This window comes from Alnus glutinosa, chromosome 3, assembly GCF_958979055.1.
Source record: "Alnus glutinosa chromosome 3, dhAlnGlut1.1, whole genome shotgun sequence".
In the NCBI taxonomy this organism is placed as follows: domain Eukaryota; kingdom Viridiplantae; phylum Streptophyta; class Magnoliopsida; order Fagales; family Betulaceae; genus Alnus; species Alnus glutinosa.
The window spans coordinates 332,007-357,050 of NC_084888.1; the positions used below are offsets into that span (position 1 = coordinate 332,007).

Below are 25,044 nucleotides of genomic sequence, written 5' to 3' on the forward strand. Positions count from 1 at the left end.
TCAAAGTTAACCCTAGAGAAGTTGAAAAAAAGGAAGAGCTGGTAGCCTAGGCCCACTTTCACCTAAAGAGAAAAGTGAAAAAAAAAAAAAAAAAATAGAGCTGAAAGAGGAGTCGGAGCCCAGAACCCAGTAACTAATAATCAATAATGTGAACCACTTCCTCCATGTTAATTAATCATTAACCCAAGGTGGGAAAATCTTTTAGAATCTGGGGGATACATATTATTTTCCCTTTTGCTGTGCATAACATCATTACTGCGGAGTGTTGTCGAGAGTATAAAGAAATGGCAAATTAAACTTGAAAATAGAGATGAAAAAAGCAGCGATAGAGCATGGAACACAAACCCCAAGTAAAACAAGTAGCAAAGTGCCCGGAATGTTGGCCTAAGCAGAGCAAACCACCAACATATTGAATGCAGCAGAAGTCGGCATTTTACACACGACGAGGGGGAATTGGTCTCCCACTCGCTTACATTAGCAAACACTAGAATTCCGAGCATTTAAAGTGCATTATTATTCAATGCAGCAGTTCCGGGAAATAGAATTTTTCCACTAGTTTTTGTTTGTTTTTATATTTTAGCTCACTGCCAGACAAAATTGCACGATGCAGCTTCGTCACTCAACAGACCCACCAAAGTCTCAACCTACCCTACCACACACGCACGGAGAGAGACCGAGAGAGAGAGAGAGAGAGAGAGAGAGAGAGAGTAAACAAGAAAAGCATTACAGTACAGTATGGAAACATTGCTGATTACACCACTGAGAAAATGAAAAATAGAGCTGCACTATTTTCACTGATTGATGCCTCATGTTTGAATTGTTTTATACATTGTTGATCGTTAAGAAGTTAAAATATAGATAATCAACCCCCTAAAAAAAAAAAAAAAAATTGTTAAGAGAGAAGAAAAAGAAAAATCCCTCCATGGATTAGTAAAAGAGAATACCCCAAAGGAAAAAGGAAAAAACCCATTAGAAGAGAAATACAAAAGGAGTAGCCCAAACCTTATATATATAGATATATATATTTATATATAAAAAAAACATACCTGAAAATCTCAATCTGATTGAGCTCAATCATCCAAAATACACCTCGAAAGAAGTTGGAGGGTTTTAGGGAGCTCAATAATCAGGCATAAGCTGACTAATTTTGCCTTCCTCGAGAGCAATCTTGCGCTCAGTAACTTTGAGCCATATACACACCCCTGTAAAACTGAGCACCAGGCTAGCGAATCCACTGCCCAATCCGATCCCAACAATGGCCATCACCGACAACCCTTTGTTCTTGAAAGGCGGCAAAGGGTAGCCATAGAGGTCCTTGTTTTCTTGAAAGGAGCTGGCATTGAATCTCGGCAAATTGCTACTCCGGTTCGCAAGCGAGGAGGGTATGGGACCGGAGAGGCGGTTATTGGAAACATCGAAAGCGGAGAGGCGAACGAGAAGACCGAGTTGCTGAGGAATAGGGCCGGAGAGCAAGTTTTCGTGAAGGTCGATGACGTTGAGGTAAGCGCACAATGTGAGCTGAGGGGGGATCTGGCCGGTGAGGCGGTTGGAGGAGAGGTTGAGGACGGCGAGGTTGACGAGGTACTGGAGGTCGGAGGGGATGGGGCCGGTGAGGAAGTTGGAGGAGAGGTCAAGGGCCTGGAGGTTGGTGCAGTTGGAGAGGAAGGGGGAGAGGGAGCCGCGGAGAAAGAGGTTGGTGAGGGAGAGCTTGTAGATGCGGCCATTGTTGCAGGTGGCGCCTTGCAGGTAGGAGGTGAATCCGGAGCATGGGTTGGCGAAAGTGGACTTGGTCCAGTTCTGGAGCGACTTCGCCGGGTCCTCCAGGGACTCGCTCAGGTGGGTCAGGCACAGCTCGTCGCTCGGATCTGACAAACAACCCGGGAGGAGAAGAGGAAGGAGAAGGAGGTGAGTCAAGAGGCTCATCATCATCTAATTTTCTCCTTCTCTTCTTCTTTTTGCTTCCAAGCTTTGGACTTTGGGGTTCTCTCCTTCTGGGGACTGTTGCGAGTTGCGAGAGGGAGGAAGGGAGGGAGAGAGACGGGGGGACGGTATCTACTGCATATTTCTTTGTTTGTTTGTTTGTTTCAACAATGTTTTAAATGTTATGTTGCTTTGGAGGAGAGACGACGTGGAACCGTGGGGTGGGACTTCGGACTTCGGAGAGCGAAGAAGCTAAAGTCATTTTGACACGAGAGAGAGAGAGAGGGTGGGGCCTTCTGCTGGTAGGGACAGTGACCTGCACACATGAGGCGTAAGATAGCGACCATACGGGAAAGGGCGTTTTGGTCACTTTCAGAGGAGAGCTTGAATTCCATTTATAGGAAACCAGCGGGCATCGTTGTCCCCACTCCTCAGTGCTACAGTCTCACTGTAGATTACGATCCTGTCTAATTATTTGTACATATTTGAGTAAGTAGTTAGATACCGATGAGATTCATTTGATCAAATAATTGTAAAGATCTTGATTTTATTGTGACTGTCATGATAAAGTCTATTGAGTATTACTCTTCTATAAAAGGTACTTAAGGGAACCAATAAACATTGTTGTCCCCACTCCTCAGTGCTATAGTCCCACTGTGAATTATGATCCTGTCTAATTATTTATACGAATTTGAGTAAGTGGTTAGATATTGTTTATAAGATTTATCTGATCAAATAATTGTAAAGATCTTGATTTTATTGTGACTGTCATGATAAAGTCTATTGAGTATTACTCTTCTATAAAAGGTACCTAAGGGGTTGTCCCCACTCCTCAGTGCTATAGTCTCACTGTGAATTATGATCCTGTCTGATTATTTATATGAATTTGAGTAAGTGGTTAGATATTGTTTATAAGATTTATCTGATCAAATAATTGTAAAGATCTTGATTTTACTGTGACTGTCATGATAAAGTCTATTGAGTATTACTCTTCTATAAAAGATACCTAAGGGAACCAGTAGACATTGTTGTCCCCACTCCTCAATGCTATAGTCCCACTGTGAATTATGATCTTGTCTAATTATTTATACGAATGTGAGTAAGTGGTTAGATACTGTTTATAAGATTTATCTGATCAAATAATTGTAAAGATTTTGATTTTATTGTGACTGTCATGATAAAGTCTATTAAACCTTACTCTTTCACAAAATACACTTTAAGGAAAGAGATTTGTTCAAGATTTATAAAGCTTACAACCCAAGAGACTCTTAATATGCCCCTCACGTGTAGCACTATTGTCTAAACGCGTGTACAACTGGAGAGAATGCCCAAACATCAAAGGACAAATTTTAATTTTTTTTATTAAAAGAGCAAAAAAGAAAAGTAACCGTCCCCGTATATTAGCCCTCCTTACTAAGACAAGAGAAAGAATGAGAAGAAGAAAAATGCAAGCCTCATGCTAGTTTTAAAACAGTAACCTTTGCCAATTGAACTACCATTTTGATCCGGTAAATGGTGAAGCTGTTTGGTAAGTTGTGGAAAATGGAATATTTATTTGAATAGTAGTAATAAATGATTGATGTGATATAGAATTTGAGAATGTTTTATAGAAAAGTGAAAAAGTTTTGTTTTGTAGTGAATTTTTTTATTTGAATAGTAATAAAAAATTATTGATGTGATGTAAAAAGTGTAAAAAAGTTAGAATGTTTTTGATTTGATTTTTTTGAGAGAAGTGAAATGGAAATTAAAATTGTTTGGTTTGGTTACCAAACGGGTCCGGTATCTTAACAAGTGTCAAATCGTGTCAAGTCATCCATTTTTTTTATTATTATTTTTATATGGCCCTATTTAATAACTCCTTCTCCTTTCCCTTTCTTTTTATTTTTCTTTTTTTTCAAAAAATGTCAACTCAAAACATTCTTAATTTTTTTTACTTTTTATATCACATTGATAATTTTTTATTATTATTTAAATAAAAAAATTCATTACAGAACAAAAAATTTCTACTTTTTCATATAAATTTTTTCTATTTTATATCACATCAATCACTTTTTACTCACACTAAAAAAATTTCTCCCATAAAAAAATGGGAGGAGAGGGGAAGGGAATTACTAGACGGGAATAGCCGTCACTCCTCTCTCTTTTTTTTTTTTTTCACTCTCATTCCATCTTTGCCCCTCCCGGCGCTAACCGTTCATTACTCACCGCTATTCCTAAAGGCTATAGCTAGCTTTATGGATTACAGGAATCTCATTTCAACTATTGACTCAACCAAGACGACGAGAAAAGAGTATTCACGCTTTCGGAGTGGATTCATCAATATTTGTTGAATTTAAGCCCGCCCAGTTGCACATTACGACCACGACATGCATTGAATGAAGTCTTGGGAATGTCTAGCTAATGAGGTATATATTATATGTATGTATGTGCCATCATGATTACCTTGGGGGATTATTTATGGTCTTCCTTTGCCAAAACGCCATGGCCTATATATATTAGGGTTGCGATGGACCAAAACCAAATTATTTCGGGTAATTTTGACATTCTATTTAATTATGAAACAAATAAGTCCACTAGCCAAACTCTAATAAATAATTTGACAAAATGCAAATCTGTATGGGGTTAGATCAACTTTGAATAATCTACGACGACGGTACTAATTATATCTTTGTTTATAAGTCTATATATATATATATATATATATATATATATATATATATGGTGATCAACACATCTGTCCATGTGTAAACTTATCTATTTATTTAATCAACAATTGACAGATACCTGACCTGCACCTCATGTCTTAAACTTATGGTAATTAAGGGCGGGGGTTCAACTCAACTAATTATAAGAAACAATTGATAATATTGGCACCAATCGGACACTCTAGCAGTAGCAGGTCCGTAACTCCGTACATTGCTTATGTCGCAAAGCTGAATAATTGAATTATCTCTCACATGGCTTCCTGCAGTGCCTAGAATGATAGAAGAACCCTTGGCCTTGAGTGTGACTGTGTGAGGCTGATCAGCTCGATCGGCTCGCAAACTCCCTATATATTTACCAGGGCGTGTCACATTTTTATAGCTCATCAAGAATCAAACATTTTAATATTCCTTGTCATGGCGTCCAAATTGGCGTGCTCGGATCAGGATAAGTTTTGTTTGAATTATATATCCTCAAATGGGATCCCAGATAAATGGGTATGGCAAGAATTGGAAGATTTTGAGAATAGTGGAAAGTGACTGAGAGAAAACAAAACATTTCTCTTTTTGGTGGGGTTTGTCCTAATTAGCATTCATTGCTTTTCATTCTTTCTAAGATGCAGTCAAACTCGTGCCTCACATCACGCTTAAGCAATAATTTCTTTTATGGTCAGGCTTTCTTTAGCGTAAATTGTATTTTCTCAAAGTCACTTCAAAGGTACAAAAAATAAAGATGGTCCAAATGGGCCAAAAGGAGCCTAAAATATATGTGGATTACTGAAGTTGCCGGAATGGGCCAAGATAGATAGATTATAGATATGTAGGAATAGTACTGGAGGGGTTGTTGGTGCCATTTGTGGTCCGAAATGAAATGTTTCCAACAAAACAAAAGGAAAAATAATAATAATTAAAATTAGAGCTGGCTTCATTGAACGAGTATATATATGTGTAGGGTGGTCCCATCAAGCCTGGGTTCCTTTGGCTGCCTCGGCATAAAGTCAGCATGAATGGCTGCACACCAACACATATAGTGTTGGGATGTGATTCAAGCCCCTACAAGGGAGCATCCGAAAGCGAAGGATGTGCATTGTGGAGTGGACTAAAGGGCCCATCAAAGTTTGGCTGGTGCCATTTTTGAGGCTCTGTAGTCCTTACGGCTTTTCCAACTCTCAGTTCCATTCCCAAATAGCAGCCAGCCCAAATCTGGTCCCTCAGACAACTTAATATCTTTGCTTTGGTTGATAGCACCTTCGTCCAAACTCGTCACTTCAAAACAAACCTTCAAGGTATGTGCTACGTACGTACACAATTATATATTGCAATCTCATGTGTCCGTGTGTGTATGTGTGTGTGTGAGAGAGACAGAGAGAGAGAGAGAGAGAGAGATTCCAATATATTATTTGGGTCTACTTGGGTTAGTTAAAATACTAGCCAGTTCATTATTTGTATCCATATATATACAATAGTTTGAGTACGTGGGTGGTTCCGAGTTCCAACTCGATCGCTTTTGCAAGACAATTTGACATGCATTCGTCTTCACTTAAATTAGTACCTTTATTGAAATAATGGTGATGATAATTGTACGAGAGTGCTGCCAGACAGCAACTTAAATAATGCATCTTAACCACACCCAAAATAAGTACATGTCTATGGATATCATTTCAGAACAATACACACCTTCATTAAATTCCATTCCCCTCATCACAATTCATGGTAAAAAGAAAGAGTAGGATCTACCCATGTAGACTGTAACGGGAAGTTGGGTGGTGCCAAAAAACCCCCTAATGCCTGCCGGTGAGGTGAGTACCATCCAAGAACCGACCAAGACTACCTTGGTAGCGACGAGTAAGAGGAAACTTTTTTCATTTTTGACAAAGTCGATTCGGTAAGCAGAATAACTTACCGACCCGGCATTCACACATTTATTTATTGTATAATTATTGAAATGGTGTCGTTTTGAGATGACTATTAGCATTCCACTGGCTGCCACCTTAACCAAGTTATCCGATTCCCAGCCCTAGCGAGAAGGATTGATCCCTTGTAATAATTCTCTCTTTCTTTTTCATTTAAAAAAAAAAAAAAAAAAAAACAAAAAACTCACAGTTGGGTGTTGAAAACAAATTTATATGAAAAAAGTTCACATACTTGTTTGTCTCAAATTACCATTTAATTGACAATATCGTTTCTAAACTTTAGATTGCGACAATATTTTTTCCAAACTAAAAAAAATTGCCAATGTCTCTCTTGCCGAGTTCGAACTCAAGCTTGACCTCATCTAAAGATATTAGAAAAAGTAAATGAAAGCAGAAAAGTAAAATGCTCCTAAGGCGCGTTACAACGTCGCTTTCCTTAAGAAATTATTTGCCCCCACCAGAAATGTATGCAAAAGATTACAATAAATATTTCTCCAGGATACAATTGGAGCTCATAATCCTCTGTTTGTTTAATTGCATTTTGCACTAACGAAAATTAAACCCGAACACGTATAGATTTTCTCATATGGGACTATCTTCTTTTAATACTCTTTAAAACCTTCATTTTAAATCATTCCCGAGACACAAAATAAATATATATACACATTAATTTTGAAAAATACTTTTAACAAAAGATTTCGTGGGACGAGTATTAACGAATGTTCAAAGCTCTGGTCGTGTTGGAGCCAATTAAGTTTGGACGTGTATATGATATGTTCAGACGAGCCGAGTTTTTTTTAAAAAAAAAAAAAAAACAAAATATCAAAACCCGTGGAATTTGGCGGAGCATTAATTTGTGCCTCACAATATAAACAATAATTGAGTAAAGGTGCAACCATCATGGTGTGTGGGTCCTGAACAAGAATATGAAACTTGTGTAGATAGGTAGCGTGGGTGGGCCATTCTCCTATTCAGCTTTGATGCAAACTTTCAAAAATCCTGTCTAGCCTTTGAAACGGACTTGGTGGGATTATCCTCGACAAACCCTTTCTTTTTGGTCTCTTCAGACGGTGATTTGTAGACGAAGCTGAGACACACGTAGCCACCTTTTCAACATAGGCGTGAGAGAATGTCCAAAAAGGCATTTGTGCTGGTTGTCATTTAAATATTTTAATATGAGTTAAATCATTCAATTCACCAAATTTTATCATCGATCTTAATTTGTGTAGCTAAGCTCCAATTTGGTGCTGGGATGTAACAAGGTAATAATTCAATAATATCTAATATCTCTTTGTGGCAAGGGTAGGCCTGTTGGGTATCAAGCAATCATATATGGCCCACGTATCTGATGGGCCTATGCCCACACGGATACATGGATTTTGTGGAGCTCATATTTCCAATTCTGTGGTGTAAACCGCAATCATGTCGAGTATCAAGACAATTGTAGTTGCTTTCATTCCTGACCAACCGAGTTAGAACCAGGCCTTTAAATACTAGTGGGGAACGGGGATGATATGTATTATGTACCACCCAGACATTATTCATTATTGAATAGAATAATTTCTTTCCGCCTAACTCACCTCATCTTATATATATTTTGCAATTACAAAGAAATATTTTATACAAACCATATATAAGATTGACATGTGTCTCTTTTCACATGTTATTTTAATAATATGTGCTTCTCACATATTTTTTTAATAACATTAACTAACAAAAAATAATATGTGATTCTCACATGCTTAAATAACACATGTCACTCTTATACGTATACGTGGATTATAAAAATTCTCTGTTTGAATCGGCCATCATAAAACCCAACAAAAAAATTACTTAAAAATTTTACATATCCCGATTGTTTAGTTGGTCGATCAGAGCGTAATTGCATGGAAAAAAAAATTGAGACTTTAAAAACTAATGAATAGAAAATGTCAATTTTTTAAAAAAGAAAAAAGAAAAAAGAACTTGCTCACCTTGGATGGGCCGCCCCTAAATAGTGGGTCCATGGACATCTTCCAGATGTGGTGCTTGGGCTGCCGCTCAAATGTTTAGTGCCAGAGTGACAACGTCAAAACTCAAACTTCATCATTGGGCCATTTCCTTGCCCCGTGGTTCTCCAAAGAAGTCCAAATCTTTTGGATTTGACGGCCCGTTTACTTTCAACTGAAAATCCTGCCTGAATTGTGATTCCGAAATCTGAATTTATTAATTCCGACTTTAGATCCTGTTCTATTGCAGTAGGAGGACAATACTTTGTTTATTTGGCTGGTCATTCGCCCATGTTGTTATCAGGAGATTCTAAATGTTGTTTTTGTGTCCCTAAAATTAAGAATAATGTAGTATTTAAAATTTAATAATGATTTATCACAAATTTAATAGTAATTTTAAAAAAGTTTTATAATTTTTTAAAGAATACTAACACAAAGATGACATAAAGCATTACTCTATTAATTACCTGCAGATGCTCTATATAATATATATAAACCATGTTCTTACGTACCGATGAATATGAAGCACATGCATGTAGTGTCACTGGAAAAGTGTAACAAATTAAATTAATGGTAGTAAGGGCAATCGGTTATTTGATTTGGGCCAGCTCGCTACCGCGTTGCAGAATATATAGCTGGTTCGAATGAATTCCTTACTGTGTTTTAACATCGATCATGATCGACAAGTAGCTGAAAAGATTATATAATCATTAAAAAAAAAAGGTCGTTTTGACTGTGAATTTAATTATATTGCGAAAATATTTTATTACGTCAAGGAAATTAATGATACTGCCTACACCTACAACAAATCGATCGATGAGTTAGCAATGCTGTCCTGAAAAGACTACGATCGGCCTTAAACAGGATCATGTTTTGATTATGGAGTTAATTCACAATCCAATTATGATTTAATCGTACCAAGAAGATATGATTAATTAGTGTAGATGGTGTGTGCTATCAAAGCATGCATGTGTCGCCATTGTAATTAGAAGAAAAGGCAATGATGAGGACGGGATCGATGACCCCAAGATCGAGCTAGCCTCATAATATGCAAATTTTCTTTTTTCTTTTTTTTTTTTTTGTCTGAATTATACATAATAGTCTCGCAATTTAGCCATGATCCAGGAAAGGTACCACCGACCTTTCATGATTAATGCTTTTGAATAATGACCTGCACGCAATCTCGTTGGTTTTTACAGCTCAAGCACTACTATATATAATCAACCAAAAATCTTTTTCCAGTGTATTTGTACCCACTTCATATTCGGTGATTGATCAGACACACAGACTATAATATATATAGCAGACAACTTCTCCTAGCAAGGGTTAAGTCACCATAATGGTGCGTATTTTTTTTGACATGACTCATTAAATTTTTAAGAACCTCCACTGAAGCCGTACATCTTTTATGCAAGTGAAGGACAATTTTTCTTTTTTACTTTCACCATCATTTCCACGGGTAGTTGTGTTCCTTTTGACCTTTACCATCCATATTTTTTTTTATTTTTTTTTTTCTCCTGTCCTCAAGAGATTCTTTTCTTAATGCAGGAGATCGATCTATTACTCTTTACAATTTACACGTACGTAATTGAGGTCTAGAATACTTTGTCGACTCTTTAATTTGTTGGTTTGTTTTGTTCAAGTTGATTAGGCCACTGATTTGGATACTGTTCATATATAAACAAAGCATCCTGACCCAATTAAAGGAATCCCAAATGACTTTAATACATCCTGACAATTAATGCTTTCATTTTCGTCAGCAGGCAGGGTACTGCTCTTGGAGTCAAAATTAGTGTGCTATAGCTAGCTGTTTGCCTAACTGGGGGTCTCTAAAAGATTTCCCTTTTGATATCAAATCATGGATCAAGAGAGAGAGTTCTTCTCAGTGTCCAAGCTGTAGACCAACTCTCACCAAGTTGTAAAACGTTGTAAACTAGTGTCGACAGTTGTTGTGAGAGTAGTTTTTGATGTGCAAATATCGATCATATCATAATTGCTTAGATAACAAATTCACAATCATTCTTTTCATTCAAAATGCATTGAATTTCACAAAAAAGTTTATGAACAATCTGCAGCTAACAACAATGTTAACAGCTGCTGGGGAGTTCATGATGGAGCGCTTTGGCTATTAATTCATTTGTCATCATCGTGTACTTTGCAGTATGTAAGCATAAATAAAAATAAATGTCATTTGTGGAGACTCTAACCACCTCCTCCATGTTCCCGCCCTGCTCGTTGCTCTCTTCAAAATCCCAAAACAATAATGTGCTTTCATTTCAGCAGCGGGGTGAAAAGGAGAGAGAATATTAGTGAAAAGAACAGTACTACTTGGGATGTAAAGCATTTGCCAGCTAGCCCGTTGCCACATTGACCAAATGTGCTATTAGTAGGCAAATCTTGTTGATGGATCCGTCTCTCTTTTGCTCATTCTAATACTGGATCGAGTTCTTTCCCAAATTGACCATATTCCCCCTCCCCCAAATTTTAACGGGGTACAAAAATGTGGACAGATCTCTTGGGCAATCCCATGTGAAAGTCTATCTCGACCCCACCTGCTCGATCGGGACCCCGCACGGGTGTCAAACGGGCAGATCCAACTCCCGTGTGAACAAAACCATGGTGGAGTTTGATTGGTCATAGAAGCCCATATTAGGACATGGGATTGCTTTTCTGCCCATCATCATCATTAGTTTACAGTAGGATGGCTTAGAAAGAAAGGCGTTAATGGGTTTCACTTTCCACAAAATGCAGACTATTCCTAATAACTATGGGCCATGTTTATCATAATTAAATCACCAAAAGTCCCCTACCAATGCATTTCCACCTCCGACTCCCTTTCCTTTGTACTAGGGGAATGGAATATCTGTCACCTTTTGCGAAAGCTTAGAACAGAAAGGGAACAAGCAATGATGATGTTATAAACGTGAAAAACTAGGTTATGATTGAAGTATGAGATAATATATATGGTCAAAGGCACAAAGCAAAATATCGCATCTCTGCATTACTGGGACACAAACTGATCAGCGGGTTCTGTACTTAGTAGGATCAATAAAGCCGGAATTTAATTATGGGTGTAGATCATCCATCCCATATTGCTATAATCATTCCATGAACTTAATCAAAGTCTCTATAAAGCTTTCCCTCCACCAATTTTTTTAAGATCTTCATAACATAGACTACGAAAATGACTTGAATATTTTAGAAATCTTGTTCACAAAAAAGAAGAAGAAGATAGGCCTCCATTAAACCCCCCCAATATCTCACCCCACATAAAACCTCCCCCCGTTTCTCTCTCTGTTTGTCATGCATACCATTCGCTAGTTTTATCAAAAGACAAAAGTTATGCATCTGTCCAAGCAGCAAAAACTGGCATGTGAGGCATGGAGAGTGCAGGCCTCAGTTGAGCTGATGGGATCCAAGAATTGACAGCACCAGTTGGACTAGTACTGAACAACTTGGAGGCTGACGGGGGCAATCCAAAGAGCACTGGTTGGCTTGTTTTATCCGGGCTGCCTTCTCTTGAACTGCTTAAGCTAGTCACCAAAGATGACGCATTTGACAAATGAGTTCCCATCTTCACCGAATCTTCTACCTCTTGCTGAATCATATTGTCTGAAGCCACCGGAAAAAATTGGGTTCTGTAGTTTTCAATCTTGGGTGGCTTGTGATCAAGTTCCTGGGAGGACTGATAGAGCGCCATTTTCCAGTCTGATTCACATTCATCGTTCTTCTTTTGGAGAATGTCTTCCTCGTTGCCATTATCGGCAGCCTTAATGGTGGATCCTGTCTCCTTATTTCTCTTAGCTAGTTCTCCAGCAAGAAGGGTACTGCTTGCCATGATACGTTCCACATCGTACCTTGTTATGTCAAAGTTAGTTACAGCACTTACCCCTCGAAACTTAATAGCCGCTATGTCATAGGCTTCAGCTGCTTCCTCTTGGGTACCTAAAGTTTCAATTCAATGAGAACTAGAATTAGTGATTACTACAAAGGGTTGCCATCTAGCTATTTGCGTACAGGAAGCTATAGCATTAAGATTAAAGTTGCTTTTTGTGCTTGTGTCTGTGAAAGAACAGCCTTATCAAAAGCTTGGTCTCACTGACCATAAGTCCTGTTTCTAGTGGCTCATGATCAGCCTTATGTTGGCTGAAAAGACATGGCCGGGTTCAAACTGATGAGAGTGCCTCAAAGATTGGGTTTAAACATTCACAAAAGCACACCAGTTAATCTCTACATTATACAATAAATATGATAACACAATTGCAGAATTTACTCGGACCATTCAGTAAAATGATCAAATATTTCACTTAGGAAACTCGGAGATTCAAGGGAACTCACTAAATGTCCCCAGATAAAGATCCTTGTTTCCCGCAACCCTTCCAATCCGAGCCTGCCATCGTCCATGTTGATGGTGTCTGCCAAATATGAAAACAGAAACAGAGGTTTCAGGGGAAAAGAATTCATCTTTCTTAAAAGATAAGCATATTAACGCAAAAATTACAATACTAATAAAACCATTCTAGTAGGACCTTGTCACTCCTCTGTACATCGAAGCCCCCCTAGAGAATCCACTGCTTTTCCTGCATAGGATGATAAAGTTGAGTGACATAATGAGAAAACACGATGGGGCATGCAACATAGCAGCATGAAACCAAAAAGAAAATATATAATACCTTCTTAGATGAGCAACATATTCCTGTCTGGTCATGTTCTTCATTTCTTCAAGTTCTTTTTGATAATTTTCCAACTGCCAAAACATCATCACAGTTGCATATCAGTAATCCAGATTAACGTAACCTACCTTGACAGATTGGAATTATAAAAGGAAAAGAATCATTACAGGAAAATTGATGTGAGTGGAGGGTCCCCAATACTTGAGTGCTGCAAGATCGTAAGCTCTTGCTGCTTTTTCTTCCAAATCATAACCCCCTGAAATTGAATTTTTGGAATGACTTGACGAAACAATAAATGACAGAATATGTTAGTATGCCTAGTCATTTTAAAAGAGAAGGCTTACCCAGATAAACTAAGAATTCGTTTCAATGGAAATGGCATCCCCAGCCAAGAAAGAAACACCAAAAATCAGCGACGGTAATTGGTCAGGAAAAAAAAAACTGACCAAAAATAGCAGAGGCATCCAAAATAAAATATTGTGGGGGAGATTATAGATAGGTTGTTTTTTCTTTTCTAACCTTGCCTTCCTTTCCTGCTCTGGCCTTCTTTCTTGCAACTGTTGTCCCACAGATGAGCTTCGTATCTACCCGTCCATCTATGCCTGATGAGCAATCAGAAAAGTCAGAAAAAATACGAGAAAGTGAGGAAATAACTAATGGGAAGAACAATTTTAAAAAGGAAGAAATATGAGGACGACACAGTAAGAGAATCAGGCAGCAAAAGGCTGTAAGAAAGCTTTTTAATTGAAGAAAAATAAACATAAAGACATACTACAGAAAAATCAATAGTTAGAACAGAAGATGTTAAAGAGACTAAAGAAGATGGAAAAAACTAACCTTGTAACACCCCTGTACTGGGAGGTTCTTTGCCCAAATGTATCCAAGGACTTCCTATGAACAATTTGCTTCTGATCCACCTTTTCAGGCCCTCTTTTCTTTGTATCCATGTCTATATAATCAGCCGCAGTGGGTGAGATGCGCTGGGAACCTGTAACACAGCTTGATTGGGAGCCAGGGCTCATGGATAAGCTCAAAGACTGTAAATCCCCATATGTCATTGCACCAATGGTCCCAGATTCCCTTCCATTGTCACCCATGCAACCAATCATCTTCTGCTCCACCGAATGGTTAGCTGAATAGTTCCTTGAGACCCAGTTCTTAGCGCCATCATCTGCCATTGTTGGAAGCTGGAGATTGCAATCTGCAAACTGGGACTCCCTGGCCTCCTCTAACATCATTTCATGGCTTCTAAAGCCAGAGTAATATGAATAGTGCTGTGACTGTTGTTGCTGTCTGGAATTCTGTTGGAAATGGTCGAGGCAATTTTGGCTGTTGGCCTCATGGTCTGGGTTATGATTGTAAAACATGCTGTCTAAGCTGAGAGCCATAGCTTCTCTGTCATTGCTTTCATAGTGATGGGTCCCCATGGTTGCACCACCAAAGAAGTCCTCCAGCTTTGGGGTTGAAGTAGTTACCAATGCTTCACAAAAAAAGAAAAAAAGAAAAAAAAGAGTCAAAGACGGAAGAGTCCAGAAGTTCAAGAATAAAATTTGTACTAAAGCAAAAACTAAAGCCCAAAAGAAGAGAATAATAGACGTTTGAGCTAACCTTGTGGTTGTGACCTTCTGAGAGCTTCCATTATACAGAGAGAACCATCAGACTTGAGTGGCATGACAGACAAGGGGGAATACAAAGCAGCGTTTTGTCCTTGGGCTTCATAGTAAGCACCATAGTTAAGGTGAGGTGGGGAATGGAAAAAGCTTGTTGGGACTGCTGCAGAAACAGTAGCAGCAGCAGAGGAAGGCTGTGTTTGGTGATGGTTAGGAGGAACGTCCATGGTCATGTGAGGAGAGAGAGAAAAACCCAACCAGTTAGTGGTGCTGTTGTTGTTGTTATCATCATTTTCCATGGATTTCATCTTCTCTCAATGTTGCTCCTTTTCCCACTTAAGTAGAGATCCTTGGCAAGTTTCTCTTGAGGGAAGGCAACTCAATCATTGGGAAAGATATAAACTAATCATACCAACATCTATGTGCTTTCCCTCCATTTTGAAACCGGGTGTGTTTTGTTTGGTAGCTGCAGCACTGATTGGACCGTATCTAACCACTCATCTAAACAAAAAGAATGAGTTCCAGCACAAGCGATGCTGGGCATCCTTCCTGCATTCCATAGGGATCTGTGTATGAGAAAGACCCTTCTTTTGCTTTACCATACGCTCCCCCCTTCCCCTCTTGCCTTCTTTTGCTTTTCTTTAAGACCCCCTTAAAACCGCATTAAAGATCAATAGACAAAGAAGATAAATAAAAAGACCAAAAGCCTACATTCCAAGAAACCTCTCAAAGTCTCATTTTCTCATTTGGATAGGCTTCTTACTCACTACTCAGTACCCAAAAAAACCCTTCAGTCATTGACTCATGACCAACAAGTCTCTCTCCCTCTCTAAATATGTTGACTCGCAGTCACAGACGGTCTAGTGAATGCACCATATTAATGTTCTACTGAGCTTTGCTTCAATGGTCTCAGCCTCTCAGGCTCTGAGGAGTGCCTTCAATTAGATTTCACGGGCAGAAGACAAACTGGCCCTCCTGTCACTTCACAACAGTACGCAGTAACTGTACTCGACCTACTACTATACTTTGCAACTAGATCGAGGTTAGGTATCTACTATCTACGTACTATCTACAATCTCAATCTCATACAGGGATATATTTTAAGTCAAGCCTCCACGACACCGTTTTCAAAACCTGCTTGGAAATCAGGACAAGTGATGGCAAGTCACACCCTGATCACTGTCTTGCCTTAGCCTGAAGTATTCTCTGCAAAATGAGCTACATGTTAATATTAGGGATTCAGGTCGGTCGTGCAAATTCAAAGAATTGCAGGCAGGGGAGAAAATCTCATTTAGATTAATTTGAAGGGGCGAAACTGAAAAATAACAATAAAAGAAATTAGAAGGGCAAAACTGAAAAATAATAAAATTTAGGGGGGAAATTTTAATTTTTAAAAAAATAATAATAATATTTTTAAAAAGCATTTGAAAAAACATGGTGGCATTGGGGGCCAACATGTAGCTCCGGCCGCCACTGATTGCAAGAATATGCAATTTTATATTTTGGACTCTTTTTTCAAATGAACTTCTAATTTAATAACGTAAATAATAAAATAACAAAAAAATAAAAATAAAGTTAATAGGTGGCTTGGCCATCCTTATGGTGGTTGGCCACACTTTAGGTTAGAATAGGCCCACCAAGTGTACTATCCGCTCAAGGAGTGGTGCTTAATATTCAAGTTTCTCATTGAAAAGATGAATAGTACGTACATATAGCGTTGATGAAATTCGTGCTTCTTCTTTCTTTCTCATAATCTTTCTGCAATTTTTTAAAATTTGTATTTTTTTTTTCCTTGCTAGTATAAAAAATTTAAGGGTATTCTGGTTTTGTTTTATTTCGTGCAAAACACAATCAAGCTTTGTCCTAATACTGGTAGAGCTGTAGATCAATTAGAATATGTTAGAATTATTGGTTAATTTAATGCATGCAATGAAATGCATAAGACGTGGGTATAAATTATATAAGTAAACCATAACCATAACCGATTTATTAATTAAACGGGTCAGACCCTCCAATCCTAATGGTTAACCTGTTGATTTTGTGGTGGGTTTGTGTCAGGTTTAGAAATCGTATAAAAAAAATTATAATCCTAAATATTACATGTTAGGTTTGGATCATGTTGAAGCATGGATATAAAACTATATAGGCTAACATTAACTTAATACATTTAATTAAACATGTCAAACCTCTCGACTTTAATTCATTAATTTTGTATTGAGTTCACGTTAAATTCGTAAATCGTATATAAAATTATGAACATACGTAGGAGTACTAACTTCTGTTAGGAGTCCGAGGCCCCACGTCATAAAAATTAAGGCATATGCTTCCTAGTGGCTTAGTGGTAAGCGGAGAATATTAAACAAGGGGGCCATTCAATCAGTAGGGGTTGTCCCATTTATTGTAGAAAGCTTGAATCCCTGTTGGCCTTAATAAACGTCATCATAGATTTGCATGCAAATTTGCATGACCAAGTTCATGGAGACAGATTTTCTGGAGGGAATGATTTGGTATGAAAAGAGAGTGGGGGTGTTTGGGAGTGAAAGTTGTACCAAAGGACGGGGGAGAATGTAGAGAGACTCTCTTTTTGATTGCAGTAATGATGAGTAAATCCACTCACAATAGCACCGAGGCCAATAAAATTTTGCTATAAATAGTGCATGGCCTAACAAAAGACCAACTCTGTACTCCCTCCGCAAAAGTTGTTTTCTTTATTTTTTCACTATTCTTTTGGTGGGAAGCAGATGGGGAAGGGTTGGCACTTGGCAGTGCCTCTTTTCTCTGCATTTTCTTCTTTTGATACGGCCTGTCATTAACTTTTTGTTAGCAACGTGGTTAGTACTTTTGTCTTCACTAAACATGGACCGTTAATTGTGTCCTTTGGGATCGAGTCGTAGATAAATTCCTTGTTCACTAATCTTTTGATCTATTCATAAACACGTTAAAATGTTTGAGCATGGTCTTAAACAAGTGGAGGCTTAAGTTTAGTTTGCTTGTTATGCCTGCGAATATATATAATAAGTTTTTATTTGAGTCAAGTATAGTTTGAGTAGTGTCAGATATTAATTGAATAGAAACAATTTTTTATTTTTCTTTCGATCTGATCAGACGGTTCATTTATTTGAAGGTCACAAATGAAAATCTCTTCCTGCAGCATCTAGTGAGTTTTCAAATCTAAAGTCTAGTAATTGTTGGATCGATCCTGCCTCCCGACAGTGAGATGCTTGAAGAAATGGGAATCTTTCGAGTTCGTACGTACTGTCTGTTGAATATCCTTTTCTATTGCACGAAAGCAGATGCTCCCTCACAAGCTCTGCTGCTGCTGTCTGTGGAATTTCCTCTTCTAGAGCATGAAAGCTATGCATGCATTCACATAAAGTACACCTCAAGCAACGATCCCTTAAGGCTAGCTATAAAATAACTAAGAAAGAAAATATTTTTGTGGTTATTAGAACGAGTTCCCCATATTGTTCACTATCCATTTATTTTGTCATTTAAAATATATATATATCAAAGGGTGGCCTTAACAAATACTAATATTTCCTAATTAAGATTCAATATGCATGGCTGATTCACAAGCACTTTCAATCACATACGGCATGCTTGTAGACTTGTAGTACTATAATCAAGATTCTTACGAGACCTTCTTGTTCAGGTTGAAACGTGTCGAAAAGAAGAGATCTCTCACCCAAAGTGGAGACCATGAAAGCATGGCAAACAAACCCGTCATGTGGCCAAATATAATTTGCTTTGGTGGTCTAGGACTCAAAACTTTCTTCACTACATGTCTTGCAAATAATGTAGCATCAGTCGCTTTACTACCCTGTGAAGCCCTAGCTCGCTCTACAATGGCCTCCTCGAATTCCCTATAAAGTTTCCAATCATGATTTCTCAATCTCTCCGTATTTGCACTTCCAAAGTTTGATCTTACGGCCCCAGGCAATACTAGCACAACATTGATACCAAACGGCCTTAATTCTAAACGCAAAGTGTTTGACATGGCATGCACCGCAGCCTTGGTAGCACAGTAGGATCCTGCCCATGGGGTTGGCACCCGCCCCACAATGCTCCCAACATTCACAATACTCCCACTATGCCGAGAAGCCATGTAGGGAACCACTTGTTGCACCAGTCTTAACTGGCCCAAGCTGTTAATTTCCCAGGCCTTTCTAATCGTCTCGAGTGGAATCTCAGCTAAAGGGCCGGTACTTCCAATTCCAGCGTTGTTGATTAGAATGTCAATGTGACCACACTTGGATATAATAGTGTCCACGGCAGAGGCTACACTCTCATCAGATGCGACATCAAGCTCAAGTGTCTCGATGTTGTCTGATGGCAGGTCTAACATGTCATGCATGCGTTGGGAGATGTCGGAGGCAAAGACACGGCAATTTTGCTCCGCAAATGCCTTGCAATATTCGTAACCAATGCCACCTTTAGCACAGCCAGTGACTAAAACAACTTTATTGTCACCCATGTTTGTTTTTCTTGTCGTTGGATAGTTGATTCCTAGCTCACTCTTATAAGGTTCACAAAGGAACTAAGAGATCTCCGCCAAGGTGCATGTACGTTCCTTTTTCATGGATTTAGGTCTAGCCGTAGGATATGCCCAAAGAATATGTTTTTTCCATCAAGATCGGCCGGCTATATAACTGAGGCCTTTCCAGTTGTATAGTATGCTGCATACAGTCTCTAGCGTCACAAACGATGTGATCTTTGGAATGTTCATAGGATGCGTATAACTGGATATAAATGTTATTCATACATATGCTGCGTAGTAATTAAATATGTTTCTTATAATATATGATAGGTTTCATAACAAGTATAATTAAATGATTGTATATACTCAGGTTTAATGGTGTACGTTGGGGAAATAATCGGCTCCAAAACCACATGGAGCCATGACAAGTCAGAAGTTCAATCCATCGGTCCGACCTGGTTGGGTCACATTGGTCAGAACATCTTGGAGGTTAGTAACGACCTCATAAGAGGAGATCGCCTCAGTGCCTGAACAACTCGTTTTATGTTACATCTCGGCGCATTAAGCAACTCAGACCTATAGACTCTATAAGAGGCGCAATAATCTGAGATCTCCTAGTCTAAATGAAGATAACATGTCTCGGATACTACCACCTCCGATAGTTGGTCTAAAAGCAATAACATCGCCTCAGAGGTATCTTCTCAGATTCAGCAAGTAAGTAATCGAGTGCTATTAGGACACTATGCTTGCTCGAGATTTTGGGTTTAGTCCAGAATCTAGGACTTTGCACGATTTGATAAGGCCCTTATCTCGAGAACCTCGGGATAAGACTCTATCAAATAATATGCAGGATAAGACTTCCAATAGCGTAGAATCAAGATTGAAAAGGTAGGGTACCATCCAACTTGGACTCTGCCATCAATTCAAACTCTATCAAGATAAGGTTAAAGTCTACAGGATCTAGGACTCCAACTCCTAATATAATCGTGCTTCAAGAACTCCGAAATCTTCATAACTGTGAGTATATAAATAAGTCTGCTGCGCTAGGTATTAAAAAGGCTCTAAGCTCTGAAATTTTTGATCCTCCATAAAAAGTCACAAATTTAAACTAATTTAGGCATCGGAGTGGTGTAGTCGGCACCCCCAACTAGTTGTTTGTTATTTTGCAAGTTCCAAAGAAGTTTAAGATAGAAGATAGAAGGAAGACGAATCACAAGGCGACACGTCACCATACCGGAAACTGTACCAACAAATGGTATTATACTCAGGGACTAAACCAAAAATTATTATAAGCAGGGATTAGGAGCCAAAAAAAATTGTTGTTAGGGTCCACACTACAAAAATTCCCTTATTTCTAGACGGTTTTGAACCTTCAAAACTAGGTGAAAACCGTCAAGAATCAATTTGACAATTTATTTTGGATGGTTTGAAACTGTCCGAAATGTAGTGTCAAAAAATTTAATTCTTGACGGTTTGGGCAAAACCGTCAAGAATTCTAGATGATTTTGCCCAAACTGTCAAGAATCATTACTTCTTTTTTTCTTTTTAAAAAATAAAAAAATCCATGCGTGAGTTTTTGTCCTACTGTCATAGCTTCTAGGTTATTCTTTTCGTCGTTGTTCACGTCCAATCTTCTTCCTTATATGCTCTGGCTTCAGTTCAGCAACTGGAAATCATCACATCAAAGCACTTAAAATAAATCAACCGTTCTTCGATCCACAGAAAATCAACTCTGATTCTACCCGAAATCCATCAGAGAATCAGGCTTCTTTCGGATCTTATGGGTCTCGAGTCATATCTGGTTCACGGGCTCACTGGAAATCTCCTCTGCTTTGACCCGCCGAAGGATCGGTCCTTCTTCGATTCTTCTTGGGTTCGACAGGTCACGGGTCTCTTTCGGGTTCCACCGAAAATCAACGGAAGATCGGGTCACTGGGTTCATCTCCCGGGTCTCTAAAATTCCTTCACAAATCAAACCCAAAAATTTTCACAACCCCTTCTTTCGGCCATGAATTATCACAATCCAAACTCAAAACCGATAAAACGCTGGAATCCAAGCTCCTTGGCTTCACCAACGCCGGGCTGAGACCCACCGGCCCAGGCGCCGTCGTCCGCCCCAAACGGTGGCTAGCCTACAGCACTTCTACCTCAAGCTCTCTGTTTCTCTCTCTTCCATGGATCGGTCTCTCTCTCGGTCTCTCTAATCTCCCTGTCTCGTTTGCTCGGACGAAAAGGAAAGAAAAAGAAAAAAAGTAGGGGAGAAAAGGAGAGAAAGAAGAGGAAAAGAAGAAAATGGGGAGGCATACTTGACAAAAAGGGGGAGGTGTAAAAACGTGAAGTACTTCACGTTTTTTTGTAGGTACAATAATGACCCACTGACATGCGAAGAGCGAATTTTGATCAAAATTCGTGAAAGAAGCCGTCGTGATTTCTTTTTTTTACTGATTGTTTATAGAAAACTGTATGTAAATTTTTAAATTCTCGACGCTTTTCATAAAAGCGTCGTAAGCGTCGTTAAAAATTTAATTCAAAACCTTTCTAGAAAAAAAATGGTCAAGAATTAGTCCTTTTTTTGTAATGCTAGTAGGCTTTTCTTTTTCTTTTTCTTTTTCTTTTTCTTTTTCTTTTTTTAATTTAATTTTAGGAATTGAGGGAGGGGGCCATGTGGCCTATACTAGCCCCCATTCCTCCGTCCCTGATTATACTTATCTGTATTTTTACCTAGCTATCTTAATTCTTCAATAAATATGAGTCATGCATCTGTAATATAAATATCATCAAGAAAAAAAGTATAATGTGTGTAATACGGAACCATGCACCCCTAAATCATTATTTCTATTTTCTTTTTCTTTTGCATTTTTTTATTTAATTTTTCATTTTAAATGATATAACGTCATATACACTAGGAGTAATGCTACACATCATCCTCTTGTCCACCTTTCATCCTCCCAAAATTGATGTGGCTCTTAAAATCACCATTGGATCAAAATTCAATAATGATCTATCATAAATTCAATGGTGATTTTAAGAGCCACATCAAATTTGGGAGGACAAAAGGAGGACAAGGGGATGATGTGTAGCATTACTCTATACACTAGTAGACGAAACAAATTAAATCTTAATTTGAAGTATCCTTGTCCGGCCGTTTCTGTTTCATATCCAGATAACACCATATAGACAATTTTAATTGTAATCTGTTCCAGAAATAGTGGAAACTGGTTCTTTAAATATTTCTTTCTCTAATAATCTTATATAAACGATAAAAAATTAAAATCTAGCCAGCTACCATCCAAAAGTTTAATAACGTACGTGTCAAACCTCAAACTTTCACTCGTAAACAAATGGGAATTAAGGCTTTGTAATTTTATTTATTTTTTAATAAAAAAGATAATTTTAAGCAAGAAACTTAACGAATGCAACAGATCGATATATATATATATATATATAGATCTAGCCTTGGAGGCCAAGAGTAACAACAAGAAGCAGCAAACATAAATATATAGTTGTTGAAAGATCCCAGACTTCACCGATCGACCATCTATATATCTTAAGACGAGCCATGCAAAACTGGTTGTAAACTTAACAATGAAGAGAAAAATTAAAGAAGAGCTACCTTCTAGCGGTTCTTTCTAGATAATTTTTATAGGTAAATGAAAAGTCATTTTCATCTTCTTGCTCAATGTACGTAGAATAAGATCGAATAAAGTATTTAAGACCCAATAAACAGTATAATCCACATAAATGACGAAGTGGTTTTAATGGTATTTCAGGTCGTGGCAACATAAAAGCCAAACAAAATCTAAATAAGATCCCTGAAATGGCCAACAGGTCAACAGATAAAGCAATTCATGGATAGCAACCGAACTGAGAGCGACCACAGAACCGTGTTTGTGCTATACTGGATGCATGGGGACTAAAAGGTCAGCGAGCCCTTTTCCTTTTTGTGAGAGAGAGAGAGAGAGTACCCTTCTCACCATTAAAGTGCTTCCTCCATGAACCCAATGCCATTTCTCTGCAACTCTCAGCCCCATTAATGTCTTTAACTTAGCTTTACCCTTCTCTCTCTCTCTCTCTCTCTCCATCCCAAATGCGCCATATCACATTCAAAAGCAAGATTCTCTCCAGACCTACTTTGGTCACTGCATCATCCAGAAAATTCCTCTTAATTTTCTCCTTTTCTTATTTTTGGAAGAAAATACACGTAAGATAGGATCGTTTACTCTTTCGCATAGTTACGAGGTGATTGGGGTGGATGAAGGCTGGGACTGTGACCCTGGGACTAGTCTATCTTTATGTTAGACTTGTAGCCTAGCATAGCCTAGCCTTACCCAAGAGAGAGAGACCCTACTAGATTTTCTTTCCCAGACAAGGAAAACCCAAAAGATATAGGAGGAAAGCAAGCAATTGCCATACCAGTTCTATTAACTTATTGAAGTCATCAGAATCCAGTCACCAAAGTATCTACATTCCTGTGACCCCAATATTGTCTGAAAGATGGTGCAAACAGAGAAACTTCTGTTCAAAGTTTGAATATATATAACTAATATGGAGGTTGGTGGGGTTTCTTTCAAAGAAGAATCCAAACCTTTCACCCACCTTGGTCTCGATTTACAAAGAGGTGCCTTTCATGTCAGCTGAAAGGCCCTGGACATATGTTAATTTTGCTGTCTACTTTTTCTTTGTCTTCACAACAGCACAAGAAATGAGCTAACTCAGCTAATTAGTGATGAGGGATCAGTTGTTTTTTTTTTTTATGGCATTTGGGCATTAGTAGAGAATGTAAGACATATTTGACTTATAAAGTATTGAAAAAGACAGCCACCCCAACCGGAGGATATATACTATCTGGCTTCTAAAAAAAAAAAAAAAAAAACAGAGGATATTATCTGCCTAGGCTGCAACTGTAGAGAGTTGGATTCCAAATGAAGTGGCATTTCAAGATCAACGTATTAGAAATTAACACGTTAATATTATCATAAACATTCAATTTGCTACACGCTTCCAAAAAATTAACACGTGTCAGCGTCGACTGCACGTTATTAAAATAAAAATAAAAATGTAGGTATAGCATTATTACAAAAGAATTAAAGCCGTGTCAACCACTTTATAAAAAAAAAAAAAAAATGAAAATTACTTAATATGCAATTGGTGTGAAATAAATGTAAAGACGAAAGATTCAATTAATTAAAAAAAGAAAAAGAAAAAGAAAAAGAAAGAGGAATTTATTTATAAGTGAATATCCTAATAAAAGATAAGATTTAAGGGGCTTGGCTCGAGACTCGAGAGCTGGGTTTATTTTGAAAGTCCATATAGACCAAGGAAGGGCTTTGTGCCATGGCCGGCCAGGCCCACAAGTGAGACTACAAATTTGGTAGGGATACTGTGTTGAAGCGCAAGAAGCAGCATGGCATGGCAGAAGGAAATTAGCAGCCTAATAAACTGCAAGATTAAGTTAAGAAGGTAAATTAAATTTGGTCAACTCGCATGGTGGTAGACCCAAGTGATTATACAAGACATTGGCCATGCCCCTGTCAGCCAACAGTATAACTAAAGTAGGTACTTTCAAACAAACTAAAGAACTAAATAACCTAGTCAAAGCAGTACATCAAAATCTTTTCGACCTATTCTGCCCCAAGTTGTATAAATGCCATCAATTTTTTTTTTTTGGCCAATTAATTCCTCGCATCAGCAAATCCTTATCTAAGTTCAAGCAGGATGTTTATGTAACACGGGCAGCCAAAAAAACCTCTCTAATGGCAGC

General features: G+C 38.2%; 3 protein-coding genes across 4 annotated transcripts; all 3 read right to left on the reverse strand.

Moving 5' to 3' along the window:
- Nucleotides 1–951: 951 nt before the first annotated feature.
- On the reverse strand, nucleotides 952–2,044 carry LOC133862400 (receptor-like protein 44). The gene has a single exon (XM_062298199.1). The coding sequence runs from the start codon at nucleotides 1,927–1,929 to the stop codon at nucleotides 1,120–1,122; it is 810 nt and encodes a 269-aa protein (XP_062154183.1). The 5' UTR covers nucleotides 1,930–2,044; the 3' UTR covers nucleotides 952–1,119.
- An 8,652-nt stretch (nucleotides 2,045–10,696) lies between these two features.
- Nucleotides 10,697–15,642, reverse strand: LOC133864376 (AP2-like ethylene-responsive transcription factor ANT). Of its 2 annotated transcripts, XM_062300685.1 has the most exons (9): nucleotides 14,805–15,642; nucleotides 14,034–14,676; nucleotides 13,716–13,798; nucleotides 13,541–13,549; nucleotides 13,364–13,452; nucleotides 13,197–13,270; nucleotides 13,053–13,103; nucleotides 12,862–12,938; nucleotides 10,697–12,468 (listed from the first exon to the last, which is right to left on the reverse strand). In XM_062300685.1, exons 1-9 carry the CDS (start codon nucleotides 15,112–15,114, stop codon nucleotides 11,864–11,866), a joined length of 1,941 nt encoding a protein of 646 aa, XP_062156669.1. In that variant the 5' UTR covers nucleotides 15,115–15,642; the 3' UTR covers nucleotides 10,697–11,863. The 2 variants fall into 2 exon arrangements, with proteins under 2 accessions (XP_062156669.1, XP_062156670.1); XM_062300686.1 differs by lacking the exon at nucleotides 13,541–13,549 and having other exon boundaries at nucleotides 14,805–15,641.
- Nucleotides 15,643–18,437: 2,795 nt separating this feature from the next.
- Nucleotides 18,438–19,280, reverse strand: LOC133862522 (short-chain dehydrogenase ptmH-like). Its single transcript, XM_062298354.1, has one exon. The coding sequence runs from the start codon at nucleotides 19,278–19,280 to the stop codon at nucleotides 18,438–18,440; it is 843 nt and encodes a 280-aa protein (XP_062154338.1).
- Between the last annotated feature and the right edge of the window lie 5,764 nt (nucleotides 19,281–25,044).